The 23,089-nt window shown below is 40.6% G+C and overlaps 1 protein-coding gene across 1 annotated transcript; it reads right to left on the bottom strand.

Annotated features, from left to right (window-relative positions):
• Positions 1-1,203: 1,203 nt before the first annotated feature.
• On the bottom strand, positions 1,204-20,600 carry kcnk2a (potassium channel, subfamily K, member 2a). Its single transcript, XM_061765910.1, has 9 exons — positions 20,322-20,600; positions 18,751-18,857; positions 18,548-18,660; positions 17,325-17,415; positions 15,320-15,437; positions 13,994-14,154; positions 9,374-9,560; positions 9,135-9,274; positions 1,204-5,341 (listed from the first exon to the last, which is right to left on the bottom strand). Coding segments are annotated over exons 1-9 (1,257 nt in total). The 5' UTR covers positions 20,323-20,600; the 3' UTR covers positions 1,204-5,002.
• Between the last annotated feature and the right edge of the window lie 2,489 nt (positions 20,601-23,089).

Here is a 23,089-nt window from a genome sequence, read left to right as displayed (position 1 = left end):
TCTCTGCCCGGCAACACTGTGTAAGCAGCAGCCAGTGTCAGGAAGTGACACCAGGCCACGGAGAGAACACTTGATCTCCTGCTAGGATATTTGATTTACTTTAAAACAACACCGTCACAACGCTACTGTTTGAGTGTGACCTATTTTGGCCCAATTTAATTTAATTTCACAGTTTTGTTGGTCTTCATTTAGTCCTGTTTAATGTCCATCACAAAATGAGTCCCCTGTTCTGCAATCACAGGAGACATAAAACAGCGTTTCCCAACCGTTACTGAGCCAAGGAGGACATTTTACTTCAGAAAAATCTCATGGCGCGCTACTGTACAAAAAGTAAGGGAACCTGCAGCAAATAGTGAAAATCCGCAAGTAATTGATGCCCCAACTAAAACGTTGGCACCAAAACAGTACTTTTACACTAGACAGGGCTTAGTTTTAGTTTCATGGAATAACGGGGGATAGGTTCCAAAAAGAATTGTGAATTGGCTGGAAAATGGCTTCTGCTCTCTCCTCAGCTCCAGTTACCTGAGCATGTTTAAGAAAAAAAAAAAAAAAACTTCCTTTTTGTCAAGTCTCAAGAGATTTTCTGAGGTCTTCAGTAACGGCAATACATGTCGACCTTAACATTATGAACTCATATTGACTGGGAGATGTCCTCATGGCGGCAAACAATTACACATGCAGCAATTGAGCCATTCTTGCTCACCATACTCCAGGCTTCTTTCTTTCTTTCTTTCTTTCTTTCTTTCTTTGAGTCACAGTAAAGAGCTGACTCTGCATTTAGTGAACCCAAAATAGAAAGAAAGTCATGAAAGAGGCTAGAGAAAAGCCTCTGGATGTTTTACATCATCTGATTTCTGGAGTTATTATGTTTGCAAACATTTAACTTGCCTGAGGGGACGTCCCATTGAAAGACTTGTGATGGACAGGGACAAAGAGCTGCATAATCTTGCTAGGATCTAAATATTGCTGCCTGTAATGTGACCTGCAGATTTCTTTAATTCATTTAAAGTTGAGTTTGAAATCTGATTTAAAAGCCAAATGATCGTCTCGAAAGTGGAGATCGAAAAGTATCTTGCGTGGAAAATTGAGAAGAATTGACTGAATGATCTTATATCTTAAACAAAATCACAGATCACCTGGACTAATAAAAACACAATATTTAAACTTTGCTGATATCAGTGTCAGGGATGACAGTAAACATGACAACAGCTGAACTTGAGTATATTTTCTGCTCATGTAGCGTAGAAAAAACAATATTTAAACTCTAAAAGACATTCATCTGGTGTTCATCAGTAGTAGAAATATACTAAAAACAAACAAAAATCTAACATGCAGGGTAGAAAAATTGTAAAATGTAGAGAAAAAAAATCATAAAATAGACAAAAAGCAGATTGGGCACATGTGGCAGAAAAACAAGAGCATTGGCATTGGTTTCATTTTTGGACTGCAAAAGAAGCAGGCTAGCAAAAAAAGAAATAATAATAATAATAAAAGAGTAATGCAATAAGTCACCAACAAACATGTTATTAAACTGGGTTATTAAATAAACTATACTTTTTAAACTCTGCAAATAGTCGTAACCATTCATACAGCTTTAGTTTTCATTCCGATTCTTTTTTTTTGACAGATGGATCAGTCTGAAGATGAAACATAAATACAACTATCACCTTTCACTTTTGGTCATGTGCCTAAGTGTGAGAGTACATTTTAGCACCATAGTCCATCATAACTCAACATGTACTAAGGAGTATTAGGGCAAATACGTGTAAATACAGTATGTATACATATATGAATAAGAAAACACTTCAGGAATACAGTTATATTGTGCTAAAAATGAAAATGAAAGTTCTAATATTTTGTGGGGAAAAAAAACATCTCAATTAAATGGAAATAAAGTTGTAGTTTCGCAAGAATAAAATTCTTTTTTGGGGAAGAACAAAACATTTGTATATGAATAAAATCTGAATATCTAATATCTATTAGAATAAAAATCACAACTGAATTAAAATTGTAGTATTACGTGAAACATGTCGCAACAACAACAACAACAAAAAGAAACAAACATAATATGCTCATAATATTATGAGCATCGACATTCACACACCATTTTTCTGGTAACTTTCCAACTTTGAAAATGTTCTGTTGGCCCCTAATACTCCTGTGCAGTTGTAAACAAAATCAATGATAATAATAAACATGTTGGTTTCTTATACATATGAAGGCATTCCACAGGCATACTTGTGTACATGAGTAAAATGACTGCTTGTAGTGTAGCATTGCACAATGAGAATACTGTAGTACATTAAACTGTAAATCAGAGCTTTAATAATAATGCTAATAACGAGATGGACTGCATAGCCGCGCCAACTGTAGCATGTCGCTACGTGCTAATGCTGTAAAATCAAAGTGCATTTTAGACTGCAGGTGGAGGAGGCGGCCTCCTGTTTGTGTGTCTTTAAGCAGTAGTCGTACATGAGCTCAGAATGATTTAAGTCGGGTGTGGGGAAGTCCTCGAAGCAACAAAACGACAAATTTTGAACATTTGTGGGTTAGATGTTTTTAGGGCTTTTCCTGACATTGTATTAGTTTTTACAATTGTACGTCGTCCGGATCTGAGGTTCCCCAGCCCCTGATTTAAGAGCTTAGAATCAGAATTTATGCAAACACTACATATTCGACACACATCATCCTCTTGTGACAAAGTAGGAGTAGAATCGTTTAAGGTCGATTAGAATCTAGTCAATTCCAACATTCACATGAAAATACATTCCATTTTCCATATTCACACACATGAAAAAGTACAATATGTCAGTCTGGAATCATGTACTGTAGAGTGATGGATGAACATAAACGTTTAGGAGTATCCTGTACCTATTCCAAGTTTAGGAGTAGTTTGTGAACAGATAAATAATTAGTTATGTTAGTTTTTAATTAGTTTGAATGTTAAGATACAATTATTATTTTTTATTTTATTTTGTATTTTTTTTAGCCAGAGCGCTGACCTAAATCCACCTGAGAATGTGTGGGCTTATGTTTAAAGACGAGTGAGTTAACAATATCAAATCAAGTTGTGCCATGTTAATTGTTTGAGCAGACCTTGGGAACATTTTTTTTTTTTTACCCTGCATGGGGTCCTTAGACCCGAAAAGTTTGAGAACCCTGCTCTAATCAAGCATACAACATCAGATGAAAAAAAAGATATCTATAATATTGGGTGTTTTTTTCCATAAGAAAAAAAAAACCCTCATATTTTAACAGGCTTGTGTCCACCTTCCACATTCACTGTAATGAAGCTCTGATGAAGTGACTCAGAGGGGCAATAGAAAGATAACATGGCTAACTTTTTTTTGTTGCTTCGCACTTAAAGGTCAACCTCTCAGGCTTGTGTGCTTGACATTTCGGCAAAATGAACGCCTTTAAGGCACCGTGACGCTTGAATTAAACCGCCCGTGCTGCCTCTTCCTCCTCACCTGGGAGTTTTGATGAGTACCAGTCACAGGTTTGGCCATGGAAACAAAATCCAAAAGCGTTCCACCTTGTTATTCTCAACTGGCGAGCACATCCAAAGCTACGTCTTTATGATCAAGCTACATTATTATGGTGGCCTACAGACGTTAGTGACAATAAAACCGATAGAAGAAGCATAAACAAAACTATCAAAAATACTTTTTAGCTTATTGCAGTGTCCCCCCAAAAACTAAACAATCTCCACATTATTCCAGGTATTTAACGTTTATAAATTAGCAGCAGCTGTTAACTATACAGCGGTTCTCAAACTGGGGTCCCCGGACCCCCGAGGGTCCCCAAGCTGTGGCTCGGGGGTCCACAAAAGAATATGTAGTAAATTATGCCTTATTATTTAGAAAGGTGCATACCTACACATGGGGGCCAGTGCGCCAATAAAACAAACATACCATTATCTTCAGGCCAATTAAAAACTGATTTAATTGTGACGTATCATCACGTAAATCTGATATCCCTGCATGAATGGTGTTTTTTTTATTTTGGGGGGGAAAAGGTGCATTACTCCAGAAATCAAGTCAAATTTTCCTCAGTCAAAAGCCATATTTTCCAGAATAAAAGTTATAGTCGTGGTTTCAATCATTTGCCGTGCACTTGCGGGCACACTAGTGGGGACACCCCCGCGGCCTTGCAGTATAGCTTCGGTTTCAAGTACCTTGCTGAAACTATAGTGGAATAGCCACCTCTGGAAAATAGAGAATGCCCATCCTTCGTTTGCCAACAACTGGGCATAAGACCAGCAAACAGAAGGAAAGTGAAGGGACCTCAGGCAGCCGAGAGGATTCAGAAAGGGATTGGGCCATGAAACTGCAAATAAGCGGGGGATTAGGTAATTATAATTTTTTTTAAATTATTTTTAAAAACGCGAACAAGCAGGGGTTTCTCTCAAGAATTTGCAAATGCCAAAACCAGAAATACGCGAGGGTCCAATGTATTTGGACTTTTTGGGTAAAATCCATCTTTATTCTATGGCTTTTTCTTTCAAAAATATGAATTTGTTATTGTAAAGATCACAACTTTTTTCCTAAAAAAATAGGCCGCTTTTTAAATCTTATGGCATTTAGGGGTAGTTGTTTAATTGGTATTAGCAATACGATAATCATAATATAATTTTTAAAAATATGTTTCTTATTGTAATATTCCAACTTCCCCCCCCCCCCCCACCCCCAAATGGGCACCTTTTCAATCCTTCTGGCATTTAAGGGGTAGTTGTGTTTAATTGGCGTGTGGATTATAAGGGGGTCACAGGAGCCAAATAGTTTGAGAACTAAGGAACCTGTTTGAATGAACTGTTGAAATACTGCAGTTAGAGGCAGATTTGCTAGTGCTTGGATATTTAGTAGATGCTCCCATTGTTGATTGACACCTCAGCTCCCAGAACTCGTCCAAAAAACCTGGAATTCTGTATGGAAGACGACGACATCCGCCATCATTAGGAGAGCCGCAATGTTTTCGAGCGGGACATAATACAAAGTGTCTTTCACTTAATGTGTTCAACGACGGCCATTTCGCCTCTTTCCAGGTCCAGACCGTTCATAAACAAGCCGCAGTTCCGGGTCAGCTGTGAGGTCAGCCCGGGTAGCCCCGCCTCCTTGTCGCTCTTTTCCCGCTCCTCGCTGTGATTGGCTGACACCGTCCTCCGGGGAAGCGCGAAATCGGGGGCGGGGCTGAAACCGAGCTCGGACGACAGTTTGCGTTTAATGGAAGCGGCCCGCTGGAACTTGTCGTAGATTTCAACGCTCACTCGTCGCCGTGTTTCCTTCAACTCAGCTGACACATTGGCGGTCCACTCGGCTGCGTGCGCGCGAATCTCTCCCACCTGTGGAGAAGATAGCTGCAGTCAGAGGTTCAAAAACGTCGCAAGGCTACGTTCACACTTATAGGCTACGTCCCCCCCCCCCCCCCCCCCCCCCCCAATATTCCTTACTGTTTAGAAAGTAACTCCGTCCTCTCCAAGTACTAAATAAATTTGTTTTAGTTAAAAAAAATAAAAAACGTTAGCCAGCTTTGAAATACGTGTTGAAGGTGCAGGGGGCGCTATAAACTCTAATTGTGAGGCCAGTTTAGCCAATCAGAAGCCTGAAGATCATTTCGAAAAGAAAAAATATATATATACAATATACAGTATATAAAGATATCAAATTGAGGCAAAATGAAATGATACTTTGTCGACTTATTGTGAGCTGGAGTGATTCCTAAATAACACAATCTAAAGTATAATAAATAAATAAAAAAACCTAAGCAAAAAGAGTGAAAGGAAGATTTCTGTGCATTTAAACCTGACTCAAAACCTGAATATTACATATATTATTACATGCAGTATAATGTATACTTTTTATTTTTATTATATTAATAAATACATGTATATTTATGTATGTATTGTATCTTGAATGAATCAAAACAAACAAAAATAGTAATATATTCTACAGTGCCTGTAGAATATATTATCCATCCATTTTCAACACCGCTTATCCTGGTTAGGGTCGCGGGACGTTGGAGCCTATCCCAGCTGACTTCGGGCGAAAGGCAGACTACACCCTGAACTGGTCGTATAATATACTATTTTTAAATTTAGTCAACCTCCATTCTGCCAACAAAGCAAGAACAATTTGAATAGTTTGAAATATGAATATTAAAGCAACCATCTATTAAAAGTTTGTACATAACTGCAAATAAATACAATTTACAATGGGGCTAGGATTGATTGAAACTGTACATGATTTTCACTGTACTGTTGTAAGAACTGCATCAACAGGCAACTAATGTTCCTGTTTACCTGTATTTGCTGAGTTTCAATTTGACTAAATGGATGTATATATATGTATATGTTTGAAAAATGTCTGTGCAGAATGCAGACATGATCTACAACATGAAGGGCCCTATTCTCGTGAATGCTTTAATAAATCCAGCACGGCGGGCGGCGCCCGTGTGCGCCAGGGGTGGGTTAAACCGGTGTTGGTCATTTCATATACCGACGCCGCCTGGCGGAGCCGAAGGTGGACGGGCTGCACCACTATTGGTGTGTTTGCAGCCAACTTAAATCACCGCCAATCAAAGCGGCTTCTCTCATTCCCTTTAAATGTGCTGCAATCAACCGAAGGTCTCGATGGAGACATATCTATGCAGAAGCGGACGATGTGTAATCGCAGCGATCCGTGCGTGAGTGGAGCGTTGTCACTGCTCTTGGCCGGTGGGACAGCAGACAATGTGAGCGGGTACCCATATTAAATACAGAATACAGACTTTGGGCAAGAAACATGGTAAATTTTTTTACATATAGTTTTAATACACTATGTATTTTATTTTCGCTAAATAACTTCAGTTCTGGCGGCACGGTGTACGACTGGTTAGCACATCCGCGTCACAGTTCTGAGGGCCCGGGTTCAATCCCCGGCCCCGGCTGTGTGGAGTTTGCATGTTCTCCCCGTGCCTGCGTGGGTTTTCTCCGGGCACTCCGATTTCCTCCCGCCTCCCAAAAACATGCATCGTAGGTAAATTGAAGACTCTAAATTGCCCGCAGGTGTGAATGTGAGTGCGAATGGTTGGTTGTTTATATGTGCCCTGCGATTGGCTGGCGACCAGTTCAGGGTGTACCCCGCCTCTCGGCTCCAGCACGCCCGCCCACACCCTAGTGAGGATAAGCGGAACGGAAGATGAATGAATGAATGAACTTCAGTTCTGCCAAACTACATCTACTGTGAATTGGAATTTATGGTGAAACAAGACAACTGTAATTAGTCCCTGATCTGCCATTTTGACTCCTGTAAAAAAAAATCTCTCTACTCTGGAGAAAAGCGTGCTTGTTTGCATAAATTGTGTTATATTTAGAGCACCAATGAGTCAAGATGCATGTCCTGGCAAGGCTATGGTCATGCTTTATGCAATCTCTCGCTGGAGAGACTCACACTAACAACCTGCGAGTGTGTTTAGTTTTAAAGTCAATTGGATCAGAGAACAGTTTCATCATTGAAACCAAGTTAAGAGGGTGACAAAAGCCTATGAGAGGCCATGGCACCGTGGTTGGAGATGAACAAGAGCTCATTTACTTGTCACTGCACTGAGACGACTGTGTATTACATAATACAGTGCATTAAGGTTGGGCAAAGTATGGCCTGCGGGTGACATACCCACAGTGTGTTCTTCAAGCCATCCCACCCAGCATTTATATTAGGAGAGTCCTGTAACACGGCTGAAACTGTCGCGCGATGCGCGGGGTTCCGCCACTCGTTTTCATGAGTTTGCTGCCACTCAAAATGTGAACCTCTGGTGCACGGCGTCACAACGTCACATGTAATAAGCCAAACAAAAATGCACGTGAGCCTTCGCATAAGAAAACAAATAAAAACAATTTCGGGTACGAAGCATAGCAAGACCCAGTCGGCCAGCCAAGTCGTAGCAATACAGTACGTACTGTACATATTGTGTTTTATAATAACACTCAACTAAATCATTTCACATCGTGGCTCGAAAGCAAATTTCTGACACCGAAATGCAGATCGATCATTGCCAAGATATCCTTGCACACTCCGCCTCGTTTCCCCTTTGCGGCAATCCACTTCTTTGACAAATGCGCCACGTTTTTGTGGTTCAGTAAAAAACAATGCAGTACAGCAGCTATAGTATGTGCAGCCTCACAGCCTGATCCAAGGTCGCAAATTGGTAGCTCAACCGCTTGGTGCGCGGCAAAGAGTTGCCAACTATAGTCTTAGTCATGGTCCACTTCAGGCACGTTCAGCCGCGTTGCTCGCTGTGCGCCGGTCCTAATATTTGCGCAGTTTTTTTCTTCTTCAGTTCTTGAATGAAAATGTACTTATTAATTTGTATTGGTTTATTTGTATCGATCACATAATTTGTTAATTGATGTATTGTACATTTGAGTAAAATAACATGGATTTCACTTAATTAATTATCATATTTGTTCATTAATTCTAATAATTATGTAATTATGTAATAATTATAAATAACATTAAACAATGTTTCTATTGTTCTTATTTTGCTATTAAAATAGTATTTGAAGTATTAAGTAGTTTAAAAAAAAGTATTTTCCGTTATTTGTTATTCGTCGAATGATACCCAATACAAAATGAGTATGCGAGGTTTTCATTCAGCAATAGGTTATTATTGTGGTTGTGGCCAGCATACAACAACACTGCATCATAGCAGTTTCTTATATTATATATTAGTTATTTCTAATGTTTTGTTTTACTTGACTCGACCTAATGATAGTTATCGAAGTTATTGCCAGTGGGCGTACATTTTCCATCCATCCATCTATTCTCATTAAGGTCACAGGTGAGTTTGAGCCGATTTCAGTTGGCTTCTTTTGAGAGGCGGCGTACACCCTGAACCGGTCGCCACAGTCAATCGCAGGTCACATCCTGTACAGACAAGCCTTCACGCTCACATTCCAACCGATAGGCAATTTAGAGAATTCAATGAACCGAACACGCCGAACATGTTTTTGGTGCGTTTGAGGAAGCCGGAGTAAAGCATGGGGAGAACCTTTGAATCCAGAACCTAAGAACTGTGAAGCAGATGTGCTAACCACTATTGCACCGTACAGCATGTATATTATTATTATTTGTTGAACGGTAACTTAAAAAGCAGCAAACCTCTTCTTTGGTCCTTCTAGAAATGACTCTTAACCAGTCTCCAATCATGCTGAGGATGGCGGCAAAGTAGGCCAGTCCCACCAGAATCCAGAACCACACAACTGGTTTGTAGTAGTCCAAGTACTCGATTTCTGAGCCTCCTGGAAGAGGTAGAGGTAGAAGCATCCATATAATCACACACGGGCAAGTTACAAACTCCCTTTTTTGTATGCTTTCTTTGAACTAGTGTAGTTTTTTACCCGCAACAAAGTCCCCGAAGCCGATGGTGGTCAAAGTGATGACCACAAAGTAGAGCGACTCCAACGCCGACCAGCCCTCGATGTGTTGGAAGATGGCTGCTGGGAGCGCCACAAACAGCAAGCAGCCAAAGAGCACAAACAGCAGCGTAGATATGACCCGGATCTTGGTCTGACTGATGTTCCAGTGCTGCGCGGACCACACACGGGGTGAGCACACGTTGCAGAACATGGGACGCGATATTAGTTACGCCTGCTTCTAATACAGGGGTGGGAAAACCATAAACTATACACTCCACTCTGTTCTTGCATGTACATTATCCACGCTGAGAAACATGTGACCATTGTCTATTTAAAAAGAATGAAGGCAAAACAGTGACACTTAATACAATGGAATCGATTTGATCCACTTGAATTTGAATTCAAATTCAGTCAATTTAAACAAAACTATTAAATACAAAATAACGAAATCACTGGTGGAAATATGTAGGATTTACTAATAACAGAGCAAATGTTTACAGCGAAAACCGATTCATATTTACTTGTTGAAAAAAAGTATTTTAGATGTGCCAAATATCTGAGTGATATAATGTAGATTTACTAAATACTGGTGGAATTAATCTAGATTTACTAATTATTGAGATACATTTGTTTAACATCCTTTATTATTTTTTTCACTTTGCGGAAGAAAAATATACAGCAATTACATTTGAGAAAACGCAAATGACAAATAATTTCAATTTGATTAGTTCCACATAATAATATACTAAACTGCACACAGGCATTTGTTTCATCTACAAATTTCCTAAATATTAATTTAGCCCAGTCACATTTTTAGAGTGCAAAGCCAAGAGTCTTATAATATTTACATTAATTTAGCAATTTAAAAATCTAAAATTAAAATAAATAATCTGAAATAATTGATTTGATTATGTGAAATAATACAACAGAACTATTAGCAAAACAAACAATTTTACATAAAACTTTGTAAAACTGTCCTAAATAATTGGACAATTAATTCGATTTTAAACAAAATCAAGTATGAATACTAAATGAATCATGAGCCCGAATTAATATTGAATGAAATGTTGAAAATGTTTCCTTTTTTAAAGATAATAGTGCTCAGTTTTTATTAAAATGTTTATAAAATATTAGAAACAGCTGTCAGTATGATGTTAACCCCAATAATATTCATATTAAGTGTCAATTAAAATGAAGCTTTGTTGTTTTTGTTGTTGTTCTAAGGAGCTATTCGATCCTATCACAGTGTTCAAGTGCTTAATATTGTGACTGCACTTGGAGAATCACACTGATTTGTGAATAAATGTCCATCAAACACACCCAGTTTTAGTTTCAATAACAAACTGCATATCCGCGCCTACGACAGTTCCAAACGCAGGAACAGACATGACACAATATTACATCACAAAGGACCCTCTTGGGAGCACTTGTGACTGTCGTCCAAAACAATCTGTCCTGAAAGCCATTATGCTTTTAGGTGGCTGACATAATGAACTTTTGTCCTGGTCCGCAGCCGTCGTCATCATCATATTTCTCTCAGACTCCCTCCGGACCTCTTAATCATTCAGAACAAAACTGTTGGCTGAACAGCTGAGATTTGCAGTGGAGGCTAAGGGACCGGCCCAACTCTTGATCGATTCATTGATTAGGAGGTTTGTCCCGAGTACGGACAGGCATTTAAGAAATGGCCCGACTCATTTTTTGGGGGGGCGGAATTCAACTTTCAATGATCAGTTATTATTGAATGTTTACTTATGTTGGTGTGTCTTTGCCCTTAAAATGCATACTTGTTCTATCTCAATGACTGAGTGCATAAATATAACATAACCCCAAAAACTCTTGGAGCTCATCAACCTGCTGCTGGTTGGCGCACTCGACTTTCAACCCTGTAGCGTGGGTTCGTGCTTCGGGCTGCACCGCCGCCACAATGACACATGCATTCCGAGATACAACCCCAATTCCAATGAAGTCGGGACGTTGTGTTAAACCTAAATAAAAACAGAATACAATGATTTGCAAATCATGTTCAACCTATATTTCCTTGAATACACTACAAAGACAAGATCTTTCATGTTCAAACTGATCAACTTGATTGTTTTTAGCAAATAATCATTAACTTGGAATTTTCCCAAAAAGCTGGCACCGGTGGCAAAAAAGACTGAGAAATTGAGGAATGCTCATCAAACATCTGTTTGGAACATCGCACAGGTGAACAGGTGGGTGCCGTGATTGGCTATAAAAGGAGCTTCCCTGAATTGCTCGGTCATTCACAAGCAAAGATGGGGCGAGGTTCACCTCTTTGTGAGAAAATAGTCCAAAAGTTGAAGGACAATGTTCCCCAACGTACAATTGCAAGGAGTTTGGGGATTTCAAAAGGTTCCGAGAATCTGGAGAAATCACTGCATGTAAGCGGCAAGGCCAAAAACCAACATTGAATGCCCGTGACCTTCGATCAATCGGCGGCACCGCATCAAAAACCGACATCAATGGGTTAATGATATCACCACACGGGCTCAGGAACACTTCGGAAAACCAATGTCAGTAAATACAGTTCCGTAAGTGCAACTTGAAACTCTACTATGCAAAGCAAAAGAACATTTCTCAACAACGCCCAGATACGCCGCCGGCTTCCCTGGGCCCGAGCTCATCTAAGATGGACGGACGGATCCAAAGTGGAAAAGTGTTCTGTGGTCCGACGAGTCCACATTTCAAATTGTTTTGGGAAAGAATTCCACCTCCAAAGCTTCAACAATTAGTGTCCTCAGTTCCCAAACGTTTATTGAATGTTGTTTCAAGAAAAGGTGCTGTAACACAGTGGTAAAGCATGAGCCTGTCCCAGCTTTTTTGGAACGTGTTGCAGCCATAAAATTCTAAGTTAAGCATTATTTGCTAAAAACAATCAAGTTGATCAGTTTGAACATGAAAGATCTTGTCCTTGTAGTGTATTCAATGAAATATAGGTTGAACATGATTTGGAAATCATTGTATTCTGATTTTATTTATGTTAAACACAACGTCCCGACTTCATTGGAATTGGGGTTGTAGAATGACTTCCTACACTAACATTATTTGAAGAATGAGTGAAGGTTTTAATGTAACTGCAGCAACACTGCTACTTTCACATCACCCGCAAATGTACTCGTTCGTGCGGCTGCTAGAGGAGCACAAATGTACACGACATTGTACAAGTTCATGACAGTACATTAGAACGTACAACAACAGGTTGTACTACCGGATCCTATACTTTGAATGGTAGTTTCCCACTGGATATTTGTGTTTTATCGTATTTGTATTCATCTTTTATACATTTCCTTCTTTTTCTCTGTAACATATAAATCATTTTTTCTCAACGGTTGTCACCGTGGGACCCCCATTTGCCAAGTGGCGACCCACTATTACGGAAGTTAGGAACAATAAAGAACATGTATTGTTCACAAATAGCCTTTGAAAACAGACAAATATCACAATATGAAACATGACTACTCCTGCTTACATGTTTAAAGTGCCTTTCAAGAGCAGCTTATTAAGAAAGTGAGGATGAATATGTTCAAGGCATGTTCAAAATGTTATATCTTAGCACTCATTTCTTCTTTTTAGGAAAGTGCAGCAGCAATAGTTTGCCTTGTTTTTGGGAAATGAATGATTCAGAACAAAGCAAGTGTAACAGCTATAAAGTCTGAATTCTGCAATACATTTTCTACGACGCAAAAGATGAGAGACAATTGCCATTAATTTCATGTCATTTAAAGGAAAAATACTATATTGGGATTTGGGATAGAATATATCATTATCACATTTAGTCCATATCGCACTGTACTAAAGTATGCAGAAACATATGAAATATCCAATAATAATTGGGAGATTTGGGGAAGTGATAGATGATTCCCTGAATGAGCTGAATATTTAGAAATGGGAATAGTTTGAAGCGCTCAAGAAATGTGGAAGGAGGAGGTAAATGTGCAAGATAGCTCTTACATTTGTGAATGTTTATCGTGAAAATGTTGGAATTTGGAAAAAGTGATAAATAGTCCCCGAGATGTTCTGAGGGAGCTGAATATTTGGATGTTGGATTGGTTAAGAAATGTGGAATATTTCAAATAACTGTGTAAAGTGTGGCGTGTTGGGAATTTTTGGAACGTGGAAAATGTGTGCTGAACGAGCTGAACAGTTGGAATTTGGAATGGGAAAGATGGGGAACTTTTTGTTCGATGCTCTCATTCCCTCGATTTGTGTGTGTGCAAAATGCAGAATTCTGGGAAGACTAGCACAAGTTTAAAAGGAATTTTTGGGAAACTTTTGAAGTGGTCTGAAGCAGCAGACCACAATGTCAATAAAGTGCCGCGTATAATCATAAAAACGAGCTTTTTTGGGTTTGTTTTTGGGGGTGGGGGGGGTGCAGACCGAAATACCGCATGTGTGTGAACGCTCTTCAGCGTATATTGACACAAATATCAGGTTGTCTGTCTTGTAACTAAAAGGTCTTATCGTGACAGGATTGCTGTCCCGAGTGCTTTTGTGTCAATGATGAAACACACCTTTTACACGTGTTGGACTGTATGCGTATGCGTGTGTGCGTGCGTGCGTGGGTTCACCTGCACTCACCACAAACATCTTCTCCACTCTGGCGATGATTTTCCCAAAGATGGTGCCCAGCTGGTCGCCCACGCCGGCCAGGAGGAAGCCGAACAGAGGGATGCCCAGCAGAGCGTAGACGATGCAGAAGATTCTCCCGCCTTCCGTGTGAGGGGAGATGTTGCCGAAACCTGCGCCCAAGACGGGAGAACGCGCTCAGCGACGTATTCGCCTGTTACCTGCGCTACTTGACTTTTTTACTTTTTACTTTTTGGGAGACGGACTTCTCTGAAGTGCTCTGAACGTTCCCACAGCGGCTGTCATGTTGTTCTTTTTTGGAAACGGCGTTTCAACATTTAGTCAGTGCCCTTGATATCCAGCTTCATGTCCATGTACTAGTAAGCTCTTTGTCCTCACTAATAAGGAATTCATGTCGTACTAGGAATCTTTTTTCCCCCCGCTGTTGTGTGACATTTCTGCACACTAGCAGGACAACTTTGGAATCATAGTAGGACAATTCAAAACTGATATCTGTGCATTACTAGTACGTTGTTAAGGAAGTACTGAATGTTAACTAGTGGGATTTTCTAATGTCACTTCACCCTTCTGGTAGCACCAAAATGCCCAGTAGTAGTTTTACCTCACTAGCAGATGTAGTCCTCTTAGTATGCCAGCGTTATCCTACTCGTTATCCTAGGCCAAAGAGTCTACTAGTCCTTGGACCTTAAGATGGATATTGAATAAAGTGCTTTATTGAAAGTAATTTGAGCATTCATCGATCCACTAGTACGCAAAATTTGACCTGATTGCTCAAACTGCTCATAGGCCAGAATGGTCCATGTACTAGTATGGCCCAGGCAGACTTGATGGCTGTATGCTGATGCGTTTAAATCACCACTAACAACAAAAGCAGAGGAACAGACTCAATAATGGAGCAACGTGCACAATAGAAGCAAACATTGCTTGTACTTGTAATGTCGTAATTGCATTGAAATTGGCTGCCGCAAACAAATTCTAAAAAAACTAACAAAAAGAGTCAAAGAATGGGAGTAAAAGAATGTAGTACACGCACACAGCACAGTTCAATACTTTTAACTGCTATCAAGATAGATGGCAATCTGTATACAGTATTACTCGTAATGCATTTTAAGCAGTAAAGACAAAAACAAACATGGATAGATAATATTTGCGAGCGTGTTATGTAAGAAGATTTAATACTGCGAGACATTGAGGATGTTACTTTTGTCATCGATCCCACATCTGCTTCCTGCAAGTAATCAAACTAGTGCACAGTGGCGCTCTCATGACCATATGTTGACCACACATTTACTCTTTGTGCGTGTGCGTGTGTCCTACCAATGGTTGTGATGACAGTCCCGGCAAAAAAGAAGGCGGAGCTGAGGTCCCAGAGGCTGCTGGGATTGGTGAGCGTTCCCGCGGGGTTCACTCCCGAGCGAATGGCCGACACGACTTGCTGGAGCGAGAAGGAGAGGCAGAAAACACTTCACTTGGAACGCTACGGTGGAAAGGTAGATGTAAATAATATGAGAAAACAATGGACCTCCTCATTGGAAAAGTAAGTGCGTGAATAAAGTTGTACGATGTCAAATTCAAGCAAAACTTCACAGGTCGAAACGGCGTCAGGCATGATGTCACACAACACTTAAGGTCAACGAGCATCTAAGATTAAGTCCATTTTTTGCTTTTTCCTCAACTTTTGGGGTTTTTTTTGACGCCACCACAGGAATGTACCAGCGTTGGCAAAAAAAAATTAATAAATAAAATGTGGTCATAACAATAGAACTGGAAAGTGGCCTTATTGTGATGCAAGAACGCGGTCGTCTACTACAATATAACCACACCACATACTTATTGTTTTGAAATTGTATTGTACAGTGGTTAACTTCTTTTTACACTCGTAAGACAATCGAGAATGTGAAAACGCACGTGAAAAGATGACTCAGCTTAAAACTTCCTTAAAAACTACACTTCTGTTACATCTTAAATAAGTGTGAGTCATTTTTATTTTATTTTAGGTTTAGGTACATTTTAACACACGGGAGGGATTCTGTTTATTTCTATCACGGTATTCCCAATGGGGAAAATGATTGGAAATAGAAAAAAGTGGAGGTCAACCGGAACAGAATGTGTTCAACCTTAGGCGACTGAACTGGGCAATCATGGGAAAAATAAAAATAAAAAAACAGTTGCTGACTCGCACCCGCACACCTGGCGATTGACCATCACACCTATAGCCAACTCGCTGCAATGGAAACAATGCGACCCCTGATGTTCTTATCAGCGAATACCGTTTTGAGATACCAACATGTCAAGCAAGCCAAGAAGGCCCTTGCTGCTGTAGCTTTATTCTCATCATCCAAAGAGAGGAAACGAGGGAAGAAATAAAGGATATGATGTGGATATTTGAGAAGCTCTTGGCAGGGATCTCACTCTTCATTGATTTTATTTTGTATCTATTATATTTATTTGATCGATTTTCTATTTTGTCGACAGAGACTCTCCACGCTTCGCTTTGTAGCCACAGCTACATATGAAATTACATTTATAGTGAAGCGTTATTGTAAAACAATATATGTATACTGTATACGCCGTATTGGTACAGCTTAGTAGCAGCCGGCTAGATCTCACGTCACACCCAGGAAAGAGAACTTTTGTTGTGATACGACATCTCATTTTTGATTGGCTGTTAGACCTGCGACGTTGCGACGCTGTTAATCTGTGGTTCAAATTTTCGAATCGCAGCAAAACTGCCGGCTGACGCTCGGGCCACTCAGAAAACCCGTCGTCGAACTCCGCACACTTCGTGACAGTTCAGCTAGTGTGCAGCAGGCCTGAGAGGTTCCACAGTCGGAGAAAGTAAAGAGCTGTCCTAGGCGCTCACACGGCTCCAGCGGCAACACACATGCACATAGTGTCTTTACAGCGGAACCTTGAGTTACAAATTGAATTTGTTCCGTGACTCTGTTCTCAAACTGAAACGTTCACAAACTGAGGTAATGTTTCCCATTGAAATGAATGGAAATCCAATGCATCCGTTACAGCCGCTGCATGTTATTTTTACCTTATTTTGATCGTTGTGTAGTTTAAAAAAAACTGTGCAACATAGAAATAGGAGAAAACACAATTCCTGATGATGAAATAAAAGTGGGTTTGCTTGCAAATCCCTGTGAAGTGTCTTAGCCTTTTTGGGTACAGTGATTTTTACTGTTATGGTTACTGCTAGCCCAAAAAGCCTTTCGTCGCCTTGTTTAAACCCAAAAAAGCGTTCTGTGGTGGCGTCGAAACCGAGGTTCCACTGTACTGCAGATTGTGTACATCTACACAAATGTACGTACTTTACCTTAACTAGATCCTCCAGCTGACTGTAGTTGACGCAGGAGTGTTTGGCCAGAAAATCCAACTTCTGATTGAAGATGGCCAAGCGTTGAGCACTGATGGAGAAAGACGTTTGCCACCACTGTTCACCTCATTCATTTGCATCGACACAATTAGAAATGTGTGCTCGTGGGGTACAAAAATCCAATTCTATTTAGCCATGTTTAGTTGCTACAGGGACATGCGGTTTATTCTGCCCAACGTCCGACTCATTATGTACAAGGTGCCTGAGTTGAAATGTCAATATCTGAAACTACTTAAACTTTCAGGGATACACCAGGGACCCAATTACGACTACAACTACACAGTGATTGAAAAGTAGCTCCCTAATTTAAAATTATTTCTTCATTGTAATTTTTTTCTGTCTGTTTTTTGGGGTGGGGTTTTGTCTTTAATCGTATGCGAATTTAAGAAATGATACAGCGTGGTATGACTTTGGACAGATTGTAGTTCTTTTCATTTCATTCCATGAATGCCAAAAGCTACCATCCATCCATTTTCTGAACTGCTTACTGCAATAAATACATCATTTAGGAGTATCTTTGAAGTAGGACTTGCTTTTCGGACATTTGAACAGTACAAGCAAAAATAAAGTTGTCTATCTGAGTCAAGATGATTTTATGGTAGCTGGGAGCAAAAGTCATGCCAGTATTTGTTCATTTTCAATCGCCCCTTTTTCAGCAAAAGCCCAGCCCGTTTAGGTGAAAGCTTCCTGCGGCTCATGTGGGTTGGATTTCCACCTGCTGGGGGTCATTTATCCAAATGAGACTGATGAAGTATGGGGGAGTGGTAAAAGAAAGTGCTCGAATGAAGCGCTGCAGCTGTGTCCAACCAATCAGCGGTCGTCAGCACAGCTCGCCCCTCAGAAGTTCCGGGGCCTTCCAGAAAGAGCACAGTGGCAAGGAGGAACAAAATTGGACGCTCCGGGAACATTTTTAACCGAGTGCTTTTTTAGTGGAAGTGCAGCGGATATTTCATAACACCAGGGTAAACAGGAAAGTTCCGGAAAAAGTAAAATAGTGTCCAACTGTACTGCACTGTACTGTTTGTTTATTTTATTTAGCTCTGGGAGTAGGCCAAAAGTTCAGTTTTACAGCACAGTAAAAAACTTATTGTTGAATTAAAACCTCAAGCAAAATGAGTTATTCCAATTTTTTTGGGATACAGCTCCTACATTGTTGTTTTTACCTTTCGTGAGGCTGTTCCAGGGACCTGAAGACGGCCGCTCCCATCACCAGGTAGAGGACCACCAAAAGAAAGATGGCGGTCACCGTCTTCCTTTTCATCACCGTGGCAACCACCTGCAACACTTCAACTGGTCAGTCAGCCAACACGTGCGTTGGAAAGAAGGTTACGATTGAAAGCGCGTTGATTATTTAGCCGCTTCGCACCTCGCTCTCCTCTCGTGGGGTCAGCGTGATGGACTTGGTGGAGAAGGAGAGGCGGGGCTTGTTGTTGTGAGTGGCCGTTTTGGGGTCCAGTAAGTCTGGAGCTGCCACTGTCAGACGGGATGTGGGGGGGGGGGGGGGGGGGGGAAAGATTGCTTGGAATTGTGTTTGCCCACACTGTCTCACTTCACTCTCACTTGCTGTGGCCATTTAGTTGTTAATTTTAGAAGTCTTTATAAATAAATCACAGACAAGGTTTTGAAATGGCCTTTCAGTCCTAACACAAGCAAACATGAATGGCGCTCCTGCCTCTTGCAGCAAGATTAGAATAAGTGTACAGTATAGTGAAAGTGCATGCACATCAAAACACAATCATCTTTTAGAGGCGCTAAATATACCAACAAAACTCTCCAAGTACCAATGTCATGACCAATATTAAAATACAGCGGCATAGCAGACCCAAGTGTTCATCATATAGGAGGTTTTATTCCTAAATAGTATATTTAATATAATTGTAAGCCACTGTAACATGATGCGCAGTTGGAACATTAAAATGGTACCTAAATAAAGGAAGTTAAAAAAACGACTTAATGATTCAGTCAAATTGTATTGCACGTACTTTAAATACAAATTACATGTAAATACACGCTTGAATACAAACAATTCATGAAAGCTCAATGCAAATGTGTCGCACTGTACTTAAAAGTTGAATACAACTGAAGTGTGTTTAAAAAATGTACGCACTGGATTAAAAAACTGTTTAAGACAATGTAACATTATGTACATTTTGAACATTGAAGCCAGTGATGTTTTTTTTCATGTACCGCTAGAGGGAGCCGGCGTACCACTAGCAGTTCGCATGCCACAATTTGAGAATACACCATCCATCAATTTCCAGTAACAGCTTTTTGTTGCCTTTTCACACACAGTCAACAATTAAAGTTAATAGTTAATATGTGCTGTTATTAGCAGGTCACATAACAAAACATGATGTTTTACTTAAAAAAAAAAACAAAAAAACAATTGGTTGATTTCAAACAAGGCTTCAGTGTTGTCACTACGCAGCCTTGAAACAATTGGCCATCTTCACTACATAAATCCCTTTTCTGAAGTCCACCATAATTCAGCGGTGGAAAAAAAAGAGTGTCTGAGTGTAAGAAGATAGGATGCCATCAAGTTGATGCTTTGAAAAGTACAAATGTTGTTGCACTAGTCTATATATATATTTATTTTAATTTTAATTTTTTTTTTTTAAACAGATATTCATACACTGCGCATTAGGCACACATGTACAATCTAATGACACAAAATCCAAGAAATGTATTACAAATTAAACATTTCATTACAAATGACTCTGTCAAAGAGGTATTATTTAATGATGTATTATTGCGATTAAAATGATACCAACACTACATGACACAGAGTTTTGTTTTTTGTATATATATTTTTTGAAACTAATAGTGGCGATCGTAGGACTTAGCTTACCCTACTAATGGAAAATAAGAATTGATCCCGTCGTATCGAAAGTGAAGCCCGATGCAAAGAAATTGTTTGAAAGTGGTGCCGGTACTCACTTCTGAATGAAGCCTATCCAATGCCCTCTGCTCTCCTCTTCTCCTCATCCGAGGCCCTCACTGCGTTTGGGGGAATCTTTCCTCCTCTTGGGCTCTCCTCCCTGTAATACCGAAGCGCCTCTTGTCCTCCTCCTCTCTTCTCCGCCTTTGAACACCTCTCCTCAGCTGAGGCCGAGCCAGCGGCAGAGTGGATGGAGGAGCTCCACGTGTGCCGCACTAGTGTGTTGTTTTGCTCCCCGGCATGCACGCTGCTTCACTGTGCTCCCTGAGTGAATATGAGGGATGGGATCAAACAGAGGGAGGAGTAAGAGGTGGAGAAACACAAACACACACATGCGCACACGCACACATTTTCTAATGTGAATAAAGTATCTGCCATTTCATTGGCAGATATTTTCTGCGTGGTGGGTTTTCTCCGGATACTCCGGTCTCCTCCCACATCCCAAATTGCCTGTAGGTGTGAATAGTTGTTTGTTTGTATGTGCTGGCGACCAATTCAGGGTGCACCCCGCCTCCCGCCCAAATATAGCACGCCCGCGACCCGCGTGAGGATAAGCAGCACGGAAAATGGATGAATGATTACAGCTAAGTTAAAGAACTACACTTTTACATGTATTTGACCCCTGGGCACAGCCAAAACAAGACTACAGAAAAATGTTTAACACTACAAGAACCACCATACGTATCAGACCTCTGAGTCTGAACCAGCCCACAGACTTCGGTGAGTCTCCTTTAAAACAGAACATGAAATTGGATACATAAAGAAATCGATCACTGCAAACAATGCGTTACATCAAATTAAAAGAATTGTAGTTAAATCTCTGCGATTGGCTGGCAAGCAGTTCAGGGTGTACCCCGCCTCCTGCCCGATGACAGCTGGGATAGGCTCCAGCACGCCCGCGACCCTAGTGAGGAGAAGCGGCTCAGAAAATGAATGGATGGATGGATGGATGTAGTTAAATCTGTCGGGCCATATCAAATACAATTTTAAATAGGCCACTAGTTAAAGAGCCTTGGTTTATTATGCAGGATGCCGTTTGAGAAAACGACAATTAAATATATTGTTGTATCGAGGACGCTGACGCTGGAATCCCCACAATGCTGAGCGGCTTTGTGTAAATAGTTGACGGCCCTCTAAGTTGAATCACAACTACAATGCGGCCCGAGACAAAAAAAGAGTTTGACACCCCTGTGCAGGCCTGCTGCAAAGTACTTCCGTGATTGCTTTTCGTGATGCCAAGGATGATTTCTACGTTAATTACAAAATCAATTTATCTATCTATCGATCGATCAATCATTTTCCAAAGCTCTCAGTATGATGCAGGGCAGTTGCACGCCACAATAAGATATATACACACACACATATTGCAAAATGACTACCTCCCTGGCAGCGTCAATCAAAACTGAGAATTATGTGTAAAGGCAGAATTTCTTATACATGTCTTGTATTGAGCTTTTTCTGTGATGTTTGGCATCCATTTGAGATGTGACTAAAATGCGTGTGGTGTGGTTTGCTGAGCTGGCACTGCCCTCCTCTTGATTGGCATCCCTGATGGCTCGCCGACACTCTGCTGGTGTGTCTACTGCCGATGAGAAATTAATAGCAGTTTAAATCTTCATGCTTCCACCTGCTGGCTCCCACACACACACAAACATTAATTACACGCCCATTTGTTCTGCTAAAGATAGACGTGTGTGTGTGTGTGTCACAGTTAGTTCCACACTCAATGATGTGCGTTTCTCCAACGTGTGTGTTGTGCTTGCGATGCAACACAGAAAAGTGTGCATTCAGTAACATGGGCTACTTCCTGAAGGAATCACTTTTCGCTTATGAGACATTCAATAATACTCGCCCCTCCACAATGCCAGTAAGTATTTAGCGCACAATATACAGGTACAAATAAATGCATGGTTGATATACACGTGCATTCTTCATAATGGCCAGAAGAGGGAGACTATAATGGATTGTGAGTTTGTATGCAAGTCTGTGAGGAAAATGATACAAAGTTATTTAATATCTCAATAAATATATTTTCATGCATTTTTGATACATCTTATCCTCACTATGCAGGTGAGCGGGAGCCTACCAGAGCAGAATTTGGAAGAAGAGGCTGGGTGCAGTCTGAACTGGTCACTAGTCAATTGCACTGGATATTACTTTTTTTTTTTTAAAAAGTCGACACACCGCTATTCAAATACCACGTTCGTGGGATTTAAAAAAAAATAGTTAAAAATGATGAAATGAACTTTTCGCACCATTAATGTGCTCTATAACCATCCATCCATCCATCCATTTTCTGAGCCGCTTCTCCTCACTAGGGTCGCGGGCGTGCTGGAGCCTATCCCAGCTATCATCGGGCAGGAGGCGGGGTACACCCTGAACTGGTTGCCAGCCAATCGCAGGGCACATACAAACAAACAACCATTTGCACTCGCATTCACACCTACGGGCAATTTAGAGTCTCCAATTCATGCATGTTTTTGGGGATGTGGGAGGAAACCGGAGTGCCCGGAGAAAACCCACGCAGGCACGGGGAGAACATGCAAACTCCACACAGGCGGGGCCGGGGATTGAACCCGGGTCCTCAGAACTGTGAGGCTGACGCTCTAACCAGTCGCCCACCGTGCCGCCCTCTATAACCAGTACAAGTCAATTGAAATCCAATCTTTTTGAGATGTGGAAGTAAAAATAAACACCTAAGATCATTTGGTTACATAAGTGTGCATGGGGAGGTGGCTGTTTTCAGATTCACATTCAAACTCGTGTG

The sequence above is a fragment of the Phyllopteryx taeniolatus genome, chromosome 2 (genome assembly GCF_024500385.1).
Source record: "Phyllopteryx taeniolatus isolate TA_2022b chromosome 2, UOR_Ptae_1.2, whole genome shotgun sequence".
NCBI classification, from domain to species: domain Eukaryota; kingdom Metazoa; phylum Chordata; class Actinopteri; order Syngnathiformes; family Syngnathidae; genus Phyllopteryx; species Phyllopteryx taeniolatus.
This window is presented reverse-complemented; position numbering and strand designations above follow the sequence as displayed.